The sequence below is a fragment of the Aptenodytes forsteri genome, unplaced genomic scaffold, assembly GCF_000699145.1.
Source record: "Aptenodytes forsteri isolate BGI_AS27 unplaced genomic scaffold, ASM69914v1 Scaffold582, whole genome shotgun sequence".
Lineage (NCBI taxonomy): Eukaryota > Metazoa > Chordata > Aves > Sphenisciformes > Spheniscidae > Aptenodytes > Aptenodytes forsteri.
The window spans coordinates 487,648-507,841 of NW_008795675.1; the positions used below are offsets into that span (position 1 = coordinate 487,648).

The following is a 20,194-nucleotide window of genomic DNA, read 5'->3' on the forward strand; positions in this document are numbered from 1 at the left end:
TTTGTTTACCATATCCAGCCCCTAGTGTAGAGGCTTTGCTTGGTCTCTTGAGTATCCATGAGTTAACATGCATTTTTTTTCTTAGCCAGTACTTACTGCTGGGTATGAGCCAGGGGTGTGACTTCAAGGGCATTAATTAAAAGGCTCGGTCAGTTTAACTTCCTAAAAATGATAACACATTTTTAGACTTTGGATGTACGATTCTAGGGGAAGAATTGGTGATAAATAAATAGAAATAAACAGTGTTGCTTTTGAGATTGACTTCTGTAATCAGAAGTGTTAACTTCTGTTTCAGGAGGCAGCTTGGAAGTGATGTAACAACTTAATTAAACAGATTGAGCAGGAAGAGGAGGAGTTGTTCTAAATTAGCAGTCTTTGCAACAGTTATTTAGCTGTAAATACTGATCAAATAATTTTACTTCTTATGGCCATACCTCCATCTTAAAGCAGCTCTCGAAAGGCCACCAACATGAAATGGGGCATCTCATGGGAAATGATAGTGGCAGTTTCTAATGGCCTATGCTAGTTCCTTTGAAACCACATGCAAAAATTCTGTAACTCTGGTAATAAATGTTTTAATTTCTTAACATGCAAGAAAATCATAGCTTTAATTTTGAAAACTATCCACGTAGAGCTTACTGCTGCAAAATTTATCACGTTGGCTTATTTTAATTTTTTACATTTTGAAGGTCTCATTAAGCTTGGAGAGGATGAGGTCTGTAGAGGCTTTGGGGCTTTTTGTTTTGCTTACTGCGCAAGTGTGTGACTTCGGTTGGGACCCAAGTTTAAATGCAAGGTTCCCATGTTTCTCTGTGGTGTTTCGATGCTGTGGCTGCTTCAGAGATTTCCAGTAGCTGGTGCATTATCGCAGTTGGTAAAATCTTCTAGTTTTGTGCCTCTGAAGGGTGGCAGAAAGCTGTGTTACTTCTACCAGTGCCCCAGCTATTGAGAAGAGGAGGCGTGTTCCTCCTGGTAATGGGGCGCTTTGCTGAAAGCAGGCGATTCATAATCCTGTGGTTGGTCATACAGCAAAGGTGATGCCAGAATCAAAGCTGAGAAAGCAGTTCAAGATCTCATCTTTCAATGCCCTCCTTCCCTGAAAGTGAGTGCATACTTCTTGATACCGTATTTGTTATGGCTGTGACTGAGAGCACCTGACAGTATTTGCAAAGTCTGGTCTCCTGCGTAGAGGTAGGGGAAAGGAGCTAGCACAGCATGTCACGTTTTCCCTTCCCCCTCCTCCCCCCCCCTTTTTTTTTCCCCCTCTTTGTGATATTTAGAAAAGGGAAAGGAGGCTGCTGACAGATGAGGAACCTTTAATTGGACAGCTCATTGTGCATGGGCCAGGAGTGCCCATGTCTCAGAATACATGCGGATTAATTTAGGGCTCAGTTAAGTCATCGTTTAGAAAACTAAGTATGAGTTTGTATCATGCTAGCCCTTCCATGCTGCTCCCTGTATGGACACAGCAAACCATAGCTCTGCCCCTTTCCTTACTACGTACTTGTGTCGCACTACCCAGTGTTGGGCTACAATCTTCTTTGGAGTGCAAATCAAGAGTTTGCAGTGTCTTTATAGCTTCAAGTATATATTCAAGCTTTTCAGACTTAAAAGCATTGAAGAGGCAGACTACTGTGTGTCTTAGCACTCATTTGCTCTTTGTAGATATCAGCCTTTTTAATTAAAAACAGTAATTACTGTATAAGTATCTCAGTCCCGTAATCTGGGCACCTGAGGTAGGTGATATGAACTTTCTCTTCAGACAAACCCTACAAGCTTGTACCATTCTGTACTTGCTGCCCACTCAGAAACTTTTAGCATGTTCACAACTTCTGTGCATCTTCAAATGATAGAAGTTGCTTTGTGTAATCCAAAACATGGCCTTAAGAAACAAAAACAGACAAGAAAACCCTGTTGCTGTTGGTTTGGAAGGGAGCTTTGAAAGATGCACGGCGCCAGATTCACCTACTCCTGCCCACACTGAACTGTAATTCCTTCAGGATGAGTCCACGGACTGCAAGGAGAGGAAGAGGATAGAGGCATTAACACACTGTTGCTTCTGCGACTTGCTTTGTCCAAGTCCTAACGTGGACATTGGAATCCCTGTGGAACAGCATGTTGCAGCCTGTGGCTCATGAATCTAAACCTTCATTCTTGTATCAGTGTGTGAATATGAAACTTGCCCAGGCAGTAAGAACAATGAAGATCATCCTCTTCTTTAATTGCTATGCAGAATCTCTCTTAAATCTGTTTTAGACAAATTAGAGGAAGAAGATTCTATTGTGAATAGTTCAGTTTTCTCGCACTGTGGTTTTGGTGAAAGATGCACACTTTTCTTCTGTTCTGCAGGAACTGCACAAAATTTTCCTCTACTGTTTTCAAATTGAAAAACAGAAGGGCCTTCTGTTCAAATGTTATTTGGAAAAAAAAAAAATGTGCAAAATAGAGTAGGATCTGTTTTGTAATGCGGTCTGATTAAAATTGACAATGGTGTGCCGAGAAGCATCTTGCATATTTTTAGTACAGAAATATATTGTTTAATGTGGGCACTTGTTTTTGATGGGTTGAAGCTACGTTTCAGGCAGCATTTGTCAGTCAGTTTTATTTTAGTTATGCTTTTTGCACTTTTTATTGTGAGAATACATCTGACATTTACACTTGTAGTGCTTCAAAATGAGAAGGGATAACACACAATAGTTTAAAGTAGCCTCAGTAATGCACATACATTGCTGTATGGAGATATTATCTTTGGTCTGTAGATAGAGGTATAGGTAGGTCATGGAGCATGACTAAAATCAAAGGGAGGGTTGATGCTGCTCAGTGTCCATCTTAAAATTTTCTGAAGGCTGTATAGTCAGTGAGAACAGGAGCTGGAATTTGAATTCAAAATTCCTGGTTTACTTGCTGAAGTTTCCTAAAACTGTGTTTCCCTGGTTCTTGTTACTAATCTGTTTTATTGTTTTACACCACAGTGAACATGGACATTCGTGAAGAGCTGAGCAGATAACGCTGATCACTTGTGTCCGCTTGAGGAAGTGCAGGATGTGGAGGCTGGGTGCACGAAGGTCTGCATTCAGCACTTGGGTTTCATAGCAGATAGATGGTCTAGCACTTCACCTTCTTAAACCAGCTTTCAAATGCACTGTTACGTACGAGGTGAAAATGAGTTTGATTTCTAACTAGTTTGTGTTTATTCACTTGGCAGTTGTCAGGCCCCAGCTCTGCAGGGAAGTCGATCAGAATAGCGAGTTCACCGCGGGTCAGGACTGGGCAGACTGCGCAAGCGGGCTTGCGTAGTGCCTGCTCTTGCCACACGTCGCTCAGGAGGAGCATCTTACCAACTCTAAACTGAAAGCTTTTTTTTTTTAAAAACATTGATTCATTATTGTTAAAATGTAGAAGACTAAATATTCTGAAAAAAGAACATAGAAAGGAAAATCAGACATCTGAGAAAGATCTGACTCACGGTAGCCTCCTGTGAACTTTCCACTATAAAACAACATGCTCTGCTCTTTCCATTTAAGGTTTGTCTGAATGTCTCCATTAGCCTGTGCTCCTCCCTGCCAGTTAGCCTGAGCCCCCACTAGCCACGCACAAAAACCTGACCTGCATTTAGTGGGGTTTTAATGCTCTGAACTTACTTGACTGGGGAAGCTGGTTTTACAAGCAAGCTTTTAGGTGGCCTCAAGCAGCTCTTGTTTTCTGTAGGCATTGTTTGTTATAGAGTACTGGGAGGCTTTTCTAAGCTCAGCTGTGGTAGAATGTGTAGCGTGAACGTGTGGACTAAGCATTGCTGGAGTAAATGTCTGCCTAAGGGGAGTGTCTATGGTTGTAGGAGAGTGAGAGAAGAGATCCACTTGGTCCTTCTGGTGCAATACTCTTAATCCCTCCTTGGGACAAGCAAGGCTAAATTGGATCAGGCAAACAAAGCTTCTACATGGAGGGCAGCTGGATGTGACATAAAATTCATGACTAGTCAAGGCATCCTCCTGTTACTGCCACAAGGACGTTAAAGAACGTACAAACTGACCCTAGTCTTCAGAAGTTATGTTCTGCAGTATAAAATTATGTTGCAAAAAGCTTTAAGAAAATATTTTGCTAGATAGTCCTGCCAAGTTTGTTTTGCTGAAGATTCTTTGCTGCAATAACTCCTTGAAAAATGAAGCTGAATCTGTCCTTGTCTCTTGTTCTGAAAAACAGATGGACTTGGGCTTTGTTTAATCCAGCTCATTCTGCAAACTTCATTTGTGTTTGGTTTAAGAAAACCAAGTCATCAGCAGTATGTACTACACATTCCACGCTCAGCCTCGCAAATAGACGCTGTGCAGATTCAGTAGGTCTGACTGCACTTGTAAAATAGTCAGTGTCTTGCTTTGTCCCATTTATTTTGTTTAAACCAAGCAAAGCCAGACTAGAACTTCTTTTGAAAAGCAAAGCCTAATCTTGAGACATAAGTCTTGTAGAAGCCAGTCTGTTTAGCTGCAGCTCTATTTAAAAAAAAAAAAGCCTAAAATACCGTTCACAAGGAAAATCCTGGTCTTTTGACAGCTTGTGTAGTCTTGAAAAAATGTGTAGAGACCTCTGGTGGGAAGAAATGAAGGAGGAATTTCCTGTGTTACGTGTAGAAAGTGAAGACACTGAAGTGGAAGGATCTCAGCTATGGTATCCTCTTGCTGTGCCTGTTTTAATGAAATTTCCCAGCCTTGCTAAGACTACTGGATGGTTGCAGTGAGGGAAGAACAAGCTTTGTCTTATTTTAGGGGGTTGATGCATATTCCGCAATGAGTTAGGTTGGGAGACTGCTGTTTTAATTCAGAGAGTCTAACGTGGTAATGCTGTGAGATGGTTTAGAAGTCTGTTCGCAGGCCTTATGTGGGAGTCTGCAGTGGAGAAGTGGGAGTAGACAGGCTAGGCCAGGTGAACACGTCAGCCATCCTACCTGAATTTGCTGGTGGATGTGTCTTGGCATCTTGTACAACTACATTGAATGGTGTCTGGGTTACAAAGTGTTTTGAATACCCTTAACTTCCATGATGGAAGTTAAGGGGAGGCAGGGAAGAAAACCCCAAACCCTTCCTGAAATGCAGAGCTTCATCTTGTAATGTACATCATCTTCCAATTAGCTCAGATGGGTTTTATCTGCATGGCATTTTATTTTCTTCTTAATGTTTCTGGCTTTTGCAATCAGTGCTGTACTTTCACTCAGTGAAAGCACTCATTTGGCAAATGCATCAACATATGACAGCATTCTTACCAGCATCTCTAGGCCTGTTTAAAGCATCGGTGGTGACTTGACTGCACTTCCAGGAGTTGGAATTTCACTGATCATGACCAACAGGAAATTCTGAAGGAAAAAAACTTAGTACAAGGCTCGTGAAAGGCCGTTGATTAATTCCTTGGCTAATGGTAATACACGGCATAGTGTAGGTCCCAGCGCAGAAGAGTGCACTTGCAAAGAGAGCTTTTCAAAATAATTATCTGTAAAATGAGGAAAAGTAACGTTCATCCCAAATTAATGGTGGTGTAGAACCAATCACATGTATTTTTAAGAGACCAGTAGAGAGCCCTGATAGCATTCCAGCAGTCGCGTAGAAGAGACTGTGCTGGTGGGGAGGGAGTATTGGTTCCTAATGAAAACCTCGCACGTCATGCTGGTATGCACAATGCAGAGGGGACAAAAGGTTATTTAAAAAAAAAAAATTCTTATCAGAAGTACTTTGACATCAGTCCTCAAGTAATTATTTTTATCCTTCAATAGGTGCATCTGCATGCTATTGTGCTAACACTGCTGCTTCTCTTGTTAATTATACTCTTTTAAGCTTGCTTCACAAGACTAATCTAGCAGCCTGTAATAATTAATGCAGTTCAAATCAAACACAGTAAAAATAAAACAAGCTTAACCAAAAAAAAAAAGGCAAAAATAATAATAAAAAAAAAGGCAAACCCCAACACTTAGGCAATTAGATGCCAAAACAAACATGCAGGCTGTTGTGTACATACAAAAAAGGTACCTTGTGCATTACAGGCATTTAAAGATTATTGAATATTATTAAATGTAATGATACCTTGTTACAAACAAATACTGTTACCTATTTTTTTTTTCTCCTTTCACCAAAGGGTTGTTAGTAATTGGTCTTGCCATTGGCTTCAGTGGCCATAATTAAAGTTAAGTGCATTTGCAATTCTTTCTAACAACAGATTCTAAACATAAGTCTTTTGTAGTTTTCTGTTATTGAGTGGTAAATTTGGTGGAGAAATAGGTCCTGGTTAATGATATCTGCTTCTGCTAAAAGGTTTACAAAACACGAGCTAACAGGAGACTGATTTTATGTCCTTCTTTCACAAATGATGTTTGGAGAGTTCTGTAATCAAAATATTGTGCCAAATATTTCCTGGAATGATCAAACCAAACCCCAGAAGACCTTGAATCTTGCACAATCTCCTTTTCAATCGGTGAAATTTGCGGTGTATAAGGTGATGAACAGATCACGTGTTTTTTTTCCAGTCTGTGGAATGTTTTTATTACTTTATTTGAAAATTGTGGATATGGCAAAGTCTGGTTCCAGTATTTTCTCTTATTTTTCTTTTTAAATCAGTTGCTGCAATGGGAGAATTGAAGATACCAGAATCATGGCTTCCATCTGATGGGAGAAGCAGGCATGGTTTTTAATTATGGATGTTCTATTAATCTGTATTTTAAATCTCTTTTTAGTTACTAAGTATGCAGGACAATGATGAAGCTCTTTTTCTGAGCCACAAACTTTGAAATCATAATCTTACCTGCTTCTTTGCTGAGTAAGTTTTACTTGTAAATAATAAAATAAGCTTACTGCTATAAATTGCCTTTCTTCAGGAATAGTTTCTTGTGAACCACACAAAAATGAGTAAATAGCAAATACAAGTTTATGGTAGGCTTTATAAAATACGATCTTTTGGATCCAAACTGGATCCTTCAGTACCAGCCGCTGGGTCCCTGCCTTTCATGATGACAGTGTCTGATGCCCCAGTGCTGCTGTCTTCCTTCGGCTCCCCCTCCCAGGGGGCTGCTGCTACTTTGGCGATGCTGCGTACTGGCATGGGGTGAAATGCACGGGGTGGAATGCAAAGCACCACCAAAGCAATCGTGTTAGGTTCCAGTAGAGTATTAAATACTCCCACTGAAAGGTTGGTGGTGTTGAATTGTATAGTTTGAAGCAATTAGCATGGAGATGTAGCTGTTCAGCTAAAACCCAGTTCTTTCCCCCACCCCAACCCCATCGTCTGAGGGTTAGTGGTGTGTTATTCCTTACCTTAAACATACTGGCTTTGCTGGAGCTGAGTAAGTGACTATCTAAAACCTGGTGGGTTTAAAAGAATGCGAAATGTTGTTCATGCAGCACAGGAAATTAACTTTTAAATTTTTTTTTATAGCTGACCGTTAGTATTTGTTCAGCTTGCACCGTTGTGGATTTTGTGTTTGGAATGATCTCTGAGTTTACAAAGTAAACTTATAAAGGAGACTAAACTGGTCTTCAGCCTAATTCTTCAGAAGGGATTTTATTTGCTTTTATGGTTGGTTAATGAGCAGCCCAGGTTTATGATGTTGAAGGAGGGGAGAAGTCTGAAGTAGGAAATATTAATTAAATGCTTTAAATGAGCAAACTGCATTATGTGGTTTTGGCTGTTTCCTAACACTGAGACATCACTAAACCTTGAATGCAAATTTGCTGATTAAAATACGAGCTGGGCTTTTTCTTCTAGAAGTATATTGGCATAAAAGAGCAATGAACAGATTGTAGAAGAGAAGGTTGCTCTTGGCTTCATTTGTAAAACAGTTCTATGGAGATATTTTTGAATTGTTGGATTTGTGACTTTCTTGAAGAAAATCCCTTAGAAAAACTGCTGTTCTTTGTGTTTTATTTGAGTTAAGCATGTGGTATACTTAGTGGGGAAACTCATCCTTTGGGATTTTTTTTGCCTTCTCTTCTCTCCCCGTTCTATTTTGCTAAATTTTCTGCCTCCATACTGTGATGGCCTTCCTCATTTTGTTTTGGCAAAGTACCTCTGGATGTGGATTTCTCTTATACTTGAAGCTGAAGGAGCAAAGTATACTTAGTACTTAACAAAATAAATATACTGGTGAAAGAGCCTAGGGGAGCAAGTGCTGGTCATGCTCTTCCATCGGCGTAGCTTGGTCTTCTCAGTCTGAGTTGAGACTTCAGTTGGCTTTTTCATGTTAGTGTTATTTCTTTATATTTCTGGCAGAGGGAGTTCTGCAAAATTGGGAAATAAATCCAGGCTTGGTGATAATTGTGTGTGTATGTGATGCAGACGCAGCTCCTGCTGGAGAACTGCATTGAAGCATCAGCTGTCTCTGACAAACTGTGTAAAGCCAAGCAAGCAATGGCGTGGTTTAAAATTAAATGAAAGAATTAGAATTAAATGTAAGGTCAATTACCAACCTGGGACATGCTCATACCAGTATCACAGGAGATGACTGTCAAGTCTTACTGCCCATCTCTGATAATTTTTTTATTTTATTTTTTTCTGTCCAGACTTGGAAGGATTTCTGCATTGAGGCTTGTCAACCCTTGACAATTGCTTTATGCTACTTAGTTTTTCAGAATAACTGTGTTGTGTCTACATATAGCCTCTTTACTCTTTTCTTTTTTTGAGGCATCTGGCATAGCCACGAGTCTCTTCTAGAGTACCCTGTAATGAAAAAGTATCTGCGTTGCAGGAATGTAGGTGTGGATTCATTCCTACTTTGAATTGACTCACTTTGGCGCTGACACTGACACTCCTCCTGTTTCCTCACTTTGCTGTCTTCTCTTGGCCCATTTGTTTGCACACGTGTATAACTGTTCTTGGGCCATCTCCATCGGCGGGCTGGCCTCCTGGTTTAAATGTTGCACCACGTGGAGTTGGGTGTGCTGCTTCACTTTTCCAGCTCGTGGCATGTTTCCCCCCTGGGGAGATGATCCAGTGCCGTTGTAAGAAAAAATCACTTGTGATGCTAAGATAAAGAAGACAAGATCAAAACAGATCTAGAGGGACAAAGCAGCATTACCGTTACTTGAGCTGGAGCTGCAGGAAAGGAAGGGACCTGGGTAGGATCCTTCTTAGCCTCCTTCACGGGATCTCTGGAAACCTGAGTGCTCTTCTGATGAAAACTTATGGAAATTTACTCTTGAAATCCATGTGTTGGAATTCAATGTTTTCATGATGTACTAAGTATACCATGAAGACTGTCTTTTTGTCTCTTACATGTTTCTGATGGTGGATATTCCTGTACACCTGAGAAGGCCAAGGCCACCGCCAACTATAGTGGCTGGCTGCCCTGGCGAGAAGGAACAGGGAGGAGACATGCTGCCAAGCACTGTGTCCCTTTAGGTGAGAGGGAGAAGAGGTGGAGAGCTGGTGGCAGCATGGACTTGTGCTCTTCCCATTAACCTCTGCAGGTGTTGTCCTACCTTTTCCTACTGAAGCTGCTATTTGTGTGACTCCTGGGACACAGAGTCCTGCTCTCGGACGGAGGGTTGTCTTCAGTGTAGCTGCCAGCACTGCAGAAATGCATATTCTTTTTCCTTTTTTTTCTTTTTTCTTCCCTAACCCCCTTGCCCCTCCAATTTGGGCATTTTTTTGTGTTCAGAGGCAAGCTCAGGATTGAATGAGTCAAGGTTAAATTAAATTTGGTTCACAAGCTAGTTTCTGAAATTAGAATAAGTCAGCTTTAAAGTGCAAAGTGAAATAACTCCAGAAAAAATTGATTTGTCTTAGGCATAGGTTTGGATTGCTTTGCTTCAAGTAAATTGCTTAGGGGTGGGTTTTTTCCTGGTGGCACACACAGCTCCCATCAAAGTGAATGGGGGTGTGTGCCAACAGATGAGAATCTAACGCACCCAACACTAAGTGAGCAAAGAGCTTTTGAAGTGCAACAGGATGACCTCGTTACCAAGCAAGATTTTGCAGGAGAAGCCGTCAGCAAGAGCCAACCTACTGTTTAGGTCACCTAAACAAGCCATAAGAGTGAATTTACACACTTTAAAATGCAGTTGATTATTTCACTTTCAATTTATCCCAACCTGCAAATTAAGGGATATATTAAAGGAGTAAGGTGTGATACAGAATAGCAAATAAAAGCCAGTGTCCTCATTTCCTTCACAGGATCTGCCTTTAACTCTATTTTTCAGGGGAACTTTAGTTCTGGTGGGGTTTAAATGTGAATCATAGGTGATGCAGTTGTTTTACTGCAGCCTGCAGAAATGATGAACAGCTTCATGGGAAGGTATATAATGTGATGGTAGCCAGCATTTCAGTGCTTAAAAAGAACTCTCAGACTATTAAACCAGTTGGGTTTTCATTTGAAAAGTTAGTTATGAAGTAGATACAGTCTCCCTGTGATAAAATACTAGGATAGCAGTGTGAACACTGCTTTTTTTTTTTATTCAGACTACTTGTGTGGATTATTTTGAGTGCATCTTATAAAGAACGCTTTCAGCGCATCATAGCTTGACTTTTTCTTGGTAACATTCTTTTTTTTTTTTTTTTTTTCCCCCCATGAATTTTTTTTTTTTTTTAAGATGAAACAGGTTTTGCTGTTGGCTTTGGAAATGCAAGGATTCTTACAGTAGTGTCTCAAAACTGAGTAGCAATTTTTTTTCCAGGCAGAGTCACAGCTTCAACACTTTTAAGTGGAGATGTGAACTCCATTGAAAATCGTTTGTGGGTGGATTTGCAGTCAGCCTTGCTGATGGGAGTTGGGTCATCAGCCAGGAAACAAAGCTGGAACGGAGGGTCAGGTGTCTCCGGAAGGGGGGTCATGAGTCTGGAAGCGACCAGAATTGTGGTCATACAATGGGAAGTGTACCATGGGCCAAAAAAAAAAAAAAGCCTGGAAGTTAGGTGAATATCAGAAATCACTCGGAGACAATTGCAAAACTAATAAGGTAGAAGTAATATTGCTGTAACTATTAACCAAGAAATAAATCTTAAGAAATTTAAAGAGAAAATAGTTTGTACTGGAAATGTCCTTTATTGAGGTTTCCATCCACATTCATTAGAAATACCAAATAAACAATTGCTTGGAGAGCCGTACTGAATTTCGGCATGCTTCTGAGTGAAAGTTGAGGAAGTGCTGATTTATCTGTCTGTGGTCATCCAAGGAGATTTTGAGGAGTAATACAGGACTCGATTCTCTTGTTTGAGACCTTTTGGGGGTGAAAAAGTAAAATTGCCCGTTTTCTTCGCTGCTTAGCAGTACCTTTTCAATATATCTGCTTTGAAACTCAAACTAGAGTTTGCATTGATGTTTATTTTGGGTACTGGATTGTTTCCAAGGTGTCTCTTAAAGAGGCTGGATCCTGTTCTCTGCCCCATGGAAGAGTTTCTGCTCAGGTGCACTGCTGGCTCTGGGGAGATGCCCGCAGGCAGGGAGAGCAGGAGGAGAAGGATGACAGTAGTGTGCAGATTGGAGGACAGCCTTTTTCTAAAAATACAGCATTATTTTTCCTGTTAAATGACTGATGCTGAGAGTGATTTTTAGATGAGCTATTTTTAAGAGATAATGTATACACTAAGGTTATTATGTATTGCAAGTGTTTTAATATAAACTGTTTACATATTGATTTTTATATATATTATATATAAATGTATATAAATTAAGCTGTTTCTTCCTTATCTTCAACAGGCAGCCAGATAAACTAGTGGTGGGTTGGGCAAGAAGAAGCTGGAAAAAATCCTCTAAGGGTAGTTGATTGAGCCGAAGAAAATCCTCTAAGGTTAGTGTTGATTGCTGTAAGTCCTAACTACAGTGACAAGAAGGATCAGCTGTTTGAGGGACTGGTTTCTTGAGTGTGGGGAGCAGCCAAATAAATGAGAAATATTTTAATTGTTTTTCTTTTCTTTTTAACTCAGTTTAGCTGTGAAGTTCAGAATAAGCTGCTGTAGATGTCAACGCTAATTTATGGAAACAATTAACTCTGATTTCAGCTTTGGTTATTTGTTTAGCAGAACTGTATCATCATCAGTTCAATTTAAGTTATTAATTGCTACACCTAATTAGAAAGGAAAATCTGTTTCACTACTAGAAGTGTATTAATAAGAAAAAAAGTAATAAAGAATCTGACATCACTGCAATAGGGAGATAAAGTCTGAATAAGAGGCTATTTCACAACTAGAAATACTACAAATCAAAAAGAATAAATGCAGGCTCTTTCAGCCAGTAGTGTATATTTGAATTAAATTTTAACATTTTACTTCCACAAACACTGTGAGGAAGCATGTGAATTTGTGGCTAATGACTTGGTCACCTGAGGAAAGGGGAGCTCCAAGTGAAGTCTGCCCAGTATTTGGGGATTCATAACGTTTATCTTGCATGCAGTTGCGTTTTTTGATGTGTAAAAGTTCGCTAAGTAGAGTAGCCCTCTCTTCTGCAAGCTTCACCTTACTTTTCCTGCAGTAAGACATCTGAAAGCCTTATGAGATTACTGTCTTTTTGTTAAATGGTGCTCAGTTTGTCTAGACTGCTGAATTTTACTGCTCTGACAGTAAGATGCAGTTAGCCTGTATGGAGCCTCCTTTGCGTCTGGGGCGAAGGGAAAGACGAGACAGTCTGGGTGTGTGGCTTGGTTTCCATAGAAAATGAAGCTTAAAAAACCCCACAACACTCTCCATTTACACTGAGATTGAAACAAATGGCAAGCGTTTCTAAACCTCTGCAGTGTCTACTATGACAATGTCTTGTATGGTATTGTATTATTGACTAATAAGAGTAAAATCTTCTGCCAATCCCAGCAGTCAGTTGTTGCCCAGGGAGGTGGGGAGCCTTTATCATGCGTGCAGCAGGCAAGCAAAGGCCTTTGAACACTGGTCGTATTGCAGGTTTTCTTTTGTTGCCTTGTGTCTTCTGGTGTAGGGCTGTCCCCAATCTGTCCAAAAGCTTGTGAAGGGCAACACGAATGAGCTGGGGAAAAGAAGTGTCCTAACCACTGGGCAGGTTTGCAGGGGGAAGGAGTGCGTGCTGGTTTCCTCCCTTCCCAGGAACATCTCCTTTTCAAGATAACTCACCTGCACTTGTGCATTCCTTCTCCGCACAGCTGTTGCCTCTTACCCTGGATGGGCTTATGGCAGATGGTCTTGTCCAGAGAGGAAGTTTTGGAACTCAGCCTTTTAATAAATCTTTAACACTTCAGTTAAATAGAGATGGTCTAAGCTTTTTTTTTGGTGTATGCATGTAACTCAAAATGATACTTCCAAAAACTCTGGGATGGTGGAGAGAGGGCACCCATGATAGAGAAGATAGCTTGAAATAATTATGTTGAAGAACTTAAATGTTTAGAAAATGTGATATACAGTTTCCTACCCTACTCAGACTTTTGGGTTTTTTTACTGGTGGTACTCTTTCTCTGACTTCTTTTTCTGATTGTCATGCATATTTGCTGTATTTTGTCTTTCAACTTGAGGTCTAAGCTATTCTAAACTGCTTTATCTAAAGACTGGTTACTGACTGAAAGTGACTGCACAACCAAATGCCTACTCCAGTGTGTGCGTCCTAAATTCTACTTTAGTGTATGAAAACCCAAAGGTGTTACCTGGTGAGTAAACAAGGGTGTGAACTTAGTCTGGCACCTTTTCCAAGGCTCCTGTTTAATGTTTGTACTCTTCATCAAAGCCAGTCAGACTGTTCCTCTTTCGTTGAAGGATAAACTTACTCAAGTTTCCTTGAATAGCATGGTGTATATCTAGGCAGTAACTGCTGATGTATGGTGTCTGTTGTGGCTTACCCTGTGATAACTCTTCTATTTTAGCTTTGTTTAATTTCTGTAGAATAGAGAGAGAAAAGATAATATAGAACAGTAAATTCAATACTTAACACAAGCACTGTAACCCTGAAAAGCTTGGTGAAAAGCAAGGTATGTGTCCGTGAATGACTGGTTTGTTGAGATTCAGAATATGTTCAGAAACAGAAGCCCTAACAAAAGTCCAGTAGGGCTTTGAAGTGACGGGTTTCTGCCTGTGGTGTTATGGACATGACGCCGTAGGCTCCAGTGCAACATTTCACTGAGGCAAGAGGATTTTATGATGCTAGCTCAGCTTTTTGGTCTTCAAGTCTTTTCAGCTGGGCCATAAAGTTCCAGGATCTGTCCTCCTGTGAGTGTCCTCTCTTTTGGTCACCAGGCAATAGAAGCAACTCTTGAATAAACTGGCAGATTTACCTGAGACTCAGAAAAGTCTTTTGCTAACTAATTCATGCTTAATAAGAACCCACAAAGATACTTTGAAAGAGGCTGAGTGGCCCTGAGGCCTGGGCAGAGGATAGAGTTAACTTTAAAGCTTAGGTAGTTGATATGATTTGAGCTGTTTGGGTCCAAGAGTGTAGATCAATAAATGTTCTTGATCTCTTAGTCATCCTGCTAGTAAAATACTTTACTCAACATTTTTGTCTCATCTAATTGCTTTCTTGGAAGCAAGTCAAATGAATATTTCCTCTTATTTTATTTTTGATGGACACTGGGCTCAGTGAGTACAAAGCATTAATAATTTTCTGTGTTTTTCAGCTGCTTTGAGAAGGAGGAGGAGAGGGATGAGGTCTTACCTTACTGTAAAGATGTTGTAAAGACTTCTTTGGGATAATAAGGGATATCCCTATGTTAGTTCAGACTCACAGAATGGTTGAGGTTAGAAAAGACCTCTGGAGGTCATCTGGTCCAACCCCTCCGCTTAAGCAGTGCCACCTAAAGGTGGTTGCCTAGGACTGTGTCCAGATGGCTTTTGAATATCCCCAAGGTGGGAGACTCCACAACCTCTCAGGGCAACTTGTGCCAGTGCTCTATCACGCTCATGGTGAAAAAGTGTTTCCTGATGTTCAGTGGGAACCTCCTGTTTCACTTTGTGCCCACTGCCTCTTGTCCTGTCACTGGGCACCACTGAGGAGAGCCTGGTTCTGTCTTCTTTGCACCCTCCCTTCAGATATTTATATGCATCTATAAGATCTCCCCCCCAAGCCTTCTCTTCTCCAGGCCAAACAGTCCCAGCTCTCAGCTTTTCCTCCTATGAGAGATGATCCAGTCCCTTAAACATTTTCCTGGCCCTTTGCCAAGCCTTCCTTCTCCAGGCCAAACAGTCCCAGCTCTCAGCTTTTCCTCCTATGAGAGATGATCCAGTCCCTTAAACATTTTCCTGGCCCTTTGCTGGACTCTCTCCAGTAGCTCCATGTCTCTCTTGTACTGGGAAAGTACAAGAGATACGTCACCAAAAAATGTGGTGCGACTTGGAAGATGGTATGATGGTGTTACGGACGTATACTGAAACTGGCCTGCTTAACTAATGTAATCTTAAGATACCGTTGAGCTGAAAGCTGAGTTCTTGATGTCCTTTGAAGCCCTTATTTTTGTGGTTTTCTATGATTTTGATATGCCTTCTGGCCCACATACTTTCTTTCAAAGTAAACTACTAGCGTGGTCCTTCAGAAGAAATCATGGGAGACATCGTGTGCAGGAGTCTGAGTATTTTAGTTGTTACTGTGGGAAGCATAGGATAGGAGCTGTAGATATGTTAAATTATAGTAAGTTTCAAAGTGTTGCAAATAAACAGCAATAACCATTTAGAAAGAGCATTTAAATGGCAGTCTGATGGATGGATACAGGACCATAAATGTATCCAGCAGTTACTGACCTTAATGTATATTTAAGTTACTTACAGCTCTATTCTGGGATCCCCTCTATCTGGGCAAGTCTGATTTTGATGCTTTTCAAGAGGCGTGTCAAGACAAGATGGCTCTGTATAGCTGGGCATCTTCATCGTGTGTGCCAGGAGTTTACAGAAGATGATTTGCAGTCTTGCTATATTTGGTAGAATTACTGAGCAATCCTAGAACCAAAATGAACTTCCAGCTTGGGGTGGGGAGTGGAAGTCAACATTCTGCTGGTGCAAATGTTGTCTTACTTCAAAATCAGGTACGTGGGGCTTGCCACAATTTTTCAAACCTCATTTAGATGGTTACTGGTCTCCATAGTTTACAGAAGGTGGAGCTTGTGGCAGTGGACTTGCTTAACTATTCCTGTTTGGTACCCTGTCACACTGGCATGTTGTTCCCAGGTTTTCAGGCCATGGGCTTTTGGACTTGGCTTTTTTTTGAGTGGGGGAGGAATGTCTTTGTTCTAGTGTAGAACAAGGGAAAAATGTGTTGTAAATATGTTTACCTTCATTTCACTGAGATGCTCTCGCATTTCCAGGCTTTGAACTAAGAAATTTCAATTTGAAAAGAGATGCTGCCGTGATGTCAAGGAGGTACTTTCTGCTCTTCCTGTGAACACATACAGGCTTGCGGTTGAATTATACACCTCTGAAGAATCAAATTTGCACTTGCTTCTCAGAGCCTGACAGAATTATTCTTCAAAGATCCTTTTTGTATCAAAGCTGAAAGAAGGTGCCTTGCTTGTGATTTCAGCACTTCCGCTGCAGGTTTATTGAAAACTGTTTAAACAGAGAGGAGAAGGAACAATGTTGGGAATGGGGGAAGGACTTAACAGTGAGAGCAGAGCCAAGGGAAGCAGAGGGACAGGGAATAAAAAGGATCTATATGTAGGGAGTAAAAAGGATCCCTTCTTGTCCACAACAGCAGCCTGCCCAGCCTTTTTTCAAGGATATGCCATCAATAAAGCAGCAGTTGGGTCACCTGCTTTGCTGTCCTTGGCAATCTGTTGCCTTTTCTGGCTACTTCGTTGCCTAGTGCCAGCCCTGCTTGTCACTACCAGCTTCTTCACTGACTGGAGTTACAAAGGCATGTTGTGACTCTGACATGCTGATGACTGCCTGGGACCAGCGCAGTTCAGTAACGGCACTCCTGGGGCTTCTCGGTTTATTAGTAAAGTAAGGAGATCGTGTTGGGTTGCAAATGCAAGCGGTCAAAATTAGGATGAGTCATTCTAATGGTTGGTGTGTACCCTTTTAGGTATATGATCTAGTCTTTAATAAGGCAACTGCAAATTGTTTTCCTACAGCATTGCTGCCTCATTACGCAGACAGTCGTTAGGGAAAGCATGAGGACTGAGTGGTGAGCAAAACTGCTTAATCGATAAAGAAGTTGGAGTGTGGTTGTTAAAGAAGGTATAAGACATGAACAGAAAAGACTGCCTCACTGTTATGTGGTTTAATGCTGCCTTAGTGAATTCAGTTTTGTCCCATCCTCATCTACAAAGTTCCTGACTGAGGCTAGATAGAGTATTAAAGCTAGATTTGATATATCTTTCCATTTTGTGGGTGTCTGGGGCATATGGGGACTGACTTGCAGCAGCGTTGAGCGGCTATCATTGCACTTAAAGTGGAAAAAAGTCTGCTTTGGAAAACAAAACAAAAGGTTGTTTCATGCTTAATCCCTATAAAGTAAGGTCCTAGATGATTTAAGCAGACCATGCAAAATTAGTGGAAACTGGCTAGTCTTTTGCTGCTTGTAAATTTGGGACCATAATACCCTTCTCTTTTCCAGGGATCCTGTAAAGTTAAATTTTGGTGACGTTCTGAGGTGCAGTGATGGATGTCCCAGAAAACTATGACAAAAATAAACCTGCATTCTGTTCTTTTTTTTTTTTTTAATATGAAGCCCAATAGATAAGGCTAGAAACTGCTTGATGAGAAGGTGAAGAGGCTCTTTACCTGAGCATTATCTATTGTGGGCAGTGAATAAGGCAAGGTTTGGTGAAAGACATAGCACGAATCATGTATTTACAGAATGTCACGAATGCATATGTGTGAAATTAAGTTTGAACAGCCCAGTGCTAGAGAATCTGTTTCCTAGTGAAGACGAGGTTTTGCTCATTTTACAAGCATAGCAGTCTTTCTGTAGCTTTTTAGCAGTAATACATGGATGCATAATTACAGTTGTGCTGTACACAACTTACATACTTACATGTGGATGCTGATGAAGATCTTCATGGGAGGACCTGTGGGAATCTGCTAGTTTCCTCATCTACTCTCAATGAACACTGACAGGAGTGGGTTGAATGAAGGCTGCCTGGTGTTGCCAGAGCTTTGAACTTTCTTCTTTAGCATGTGCTGGGTTTTTTGGACTGCATCCCAGGGCGGGAGTGCAATGGGAGCATAGTTCTGGTGCCCAGCCTCTTTTAACGGAAGGGCCAAGCACAGTGATTTCAGGATGATCATGGGGATGCAAGCTGTAGTCTGGAGTACGGTCTTTAATTTGTATCCTCCCTTTGTGATACTGAGCTATGGTACAGAAGAAGAAGGAGCCATCCACAAGCTGCCAGCTGAGGTTTCCTTTGGTGTGGGGGAATCGGCAGCTTTTCCCAATCCATTCCTTTTCCAGCGGGTCCGTTAGCAGCTGGATCATACTGACCTCTGACTGTCCCCAGATGATGTATGGCTTTGGAGGAACTCATCACATAGAGAAAATCAGAGCAATGCTCAGACTTCACAAGCCACACTGCTGGCGTGGAGGCACCAGCTGAAGGATCTGGGTGCCTAATGTCAGCTCCTCCTCTTTGAGTTATTAATTTTTTTTTTCTCTTCCTGTCTGAGTGTTCTGCCTGGATAACACTGAAGAAGAGGGACTATCCTTACAAGCTCAGCTGCGCTAAGCACTGTTGGAGCCAGTCGAGCTCCTGCTTGGCTCTTGTGCCCTGAGCAGCCTGTCACAGAGACAAGTAGCAGGGCTGGTCTGTTCATAGGCAGTTGTCAAAAATTTTATCAGGGAAAGAAAAGCAGCGGCTCGCTGGCTCGCAGTAAAGCCGCTCCTGGGGCTGCAGATGAGGAATAGTGGTAGGTCTGGTTATGACTTTTGCTTTTAAAAAACAATATTGAGGGCTTGGCTATAGGAACATATTTTTTATTCATAAATATAAACTGTTCCATAATTTGCAGCAGGCTTAAACTATTATGGTCAGCTCTAGGATCTTACAGGAAAGTAACTTGCAATTACCCTGCACAACAGAGGCAGGATGAGACGAGGCGGTAGTGAAGAAGGGAGAAAGCAGATGGGTAACATAAAGCATCTGGAAGGGTAGGCTCTTGAAATAATGTAATTTTTGTTTTTGAAAGGTCAGGAAAGATATTTTTGTAGAGACAAGGAAAACTGTAAGCAGCAGTGAGCACAGTTGGTCGTGATAGGAATGGTGTATGTGCCAGTTCATGAAATCCCCTACATACAGGGGCTGGAGAAGTGACTTCCATAATGTACTCTAGTTAGCTGATTTGCCTGCATCTGCCTTTGGTTCATCACTTCATCATGAAGAATATAAGTCCCTGATTTGGGGCTGTCTTCAACTTTGTTTTTTTACTGATTGTTCTGTTTATGTTCTATAATCTAGATAGCTGAGCAGTGACTGTAAGGAATGTTTATATTCAGTCTCTCTCATGTTTTGTTTTGGTGTCGTGTCCCTGTCCCCCCCCCCCCCCCCGGAATTGGCTTAAATTCTGGTGTAGGTTTGGTAGGGTTTTTTGGTTTTGCTACCTCCCCTTCCTCCCTGTAAGAGGGTGACACTGGATTTATAAATGTTATATGTAACATTTATACATATGTATACATGTACATATGTATAAATACACTTTCTTATATTACAGAAAATTGATAGTAACTGTTTTTTAGATTGGAGGAGAGTGCTTCAAAAATAACAGTGTTTATAAAATTACCTGGTTTGTTCCAAGTTCTGCAGAAATGTATTTATATTTTGGAAAGCTGTGCAATGTCATCATCTTCTCCAGCACCTCTACTAATTGCCATCGTCCAAGTTTGCCCGCAGAGTGTGAGGCAGTTTCACATGGTCAAGGTCAGCCCCTGGTGAGTAATTATAAGGAAAGGTGGTGTACCAAAGGCAGCCCTCGGGTGAGCTAGTCTCATCTTTTATTCAGTCAATGTATTGCCGTATGTTGAACTAGATAGAGCTGCTTTATAGTCTTCTGTGATGTTTCCTGTTTTGGTACAAGAGTTTCAGCAATGACAGGAAATATTACTTTTACAATTAAGCCCACTTGTAAAAGCAAGCCCACTCTGTGCTCCCCAGCAGAAACTACTGGAGAACAAGACTTGAGTTTGTCTAGCCTGTGCATGAGGTGAGAGATGTGTGAGACCCTCCTGTTTCACACAGTCGAAAAATGGACACTTACCAAGAGTGGAGAGACTGTACCTTGCTGATAATAGCTTAAGTATTACTAAATGTTGAGAATTTGCGCAAACATCAGAGCTCTCTCTTTGTGTTTG

At 41.1% G+C, this 20,194-nt stretch overlaps 1 protein-coding gene across 1 annotated transcript in view; it reads left to right on the plus strand.

The window, feature by feature from the left end:
* Positions 1 to 20,194, plus strand: part of EHBP1 (EH domain binding protein 1) — a 222,839-nt gene that overhangs the window by 19,394 nt on the left and 183,251 nt on the right. Inside the window, 1 exon segment of the mRNA XM_009282606.2 lies at positions 11,669 to 11,759. Coding sequence (XP_009280881.2) covers positions 11,669 to 11,759 — 91 coding nt within the window.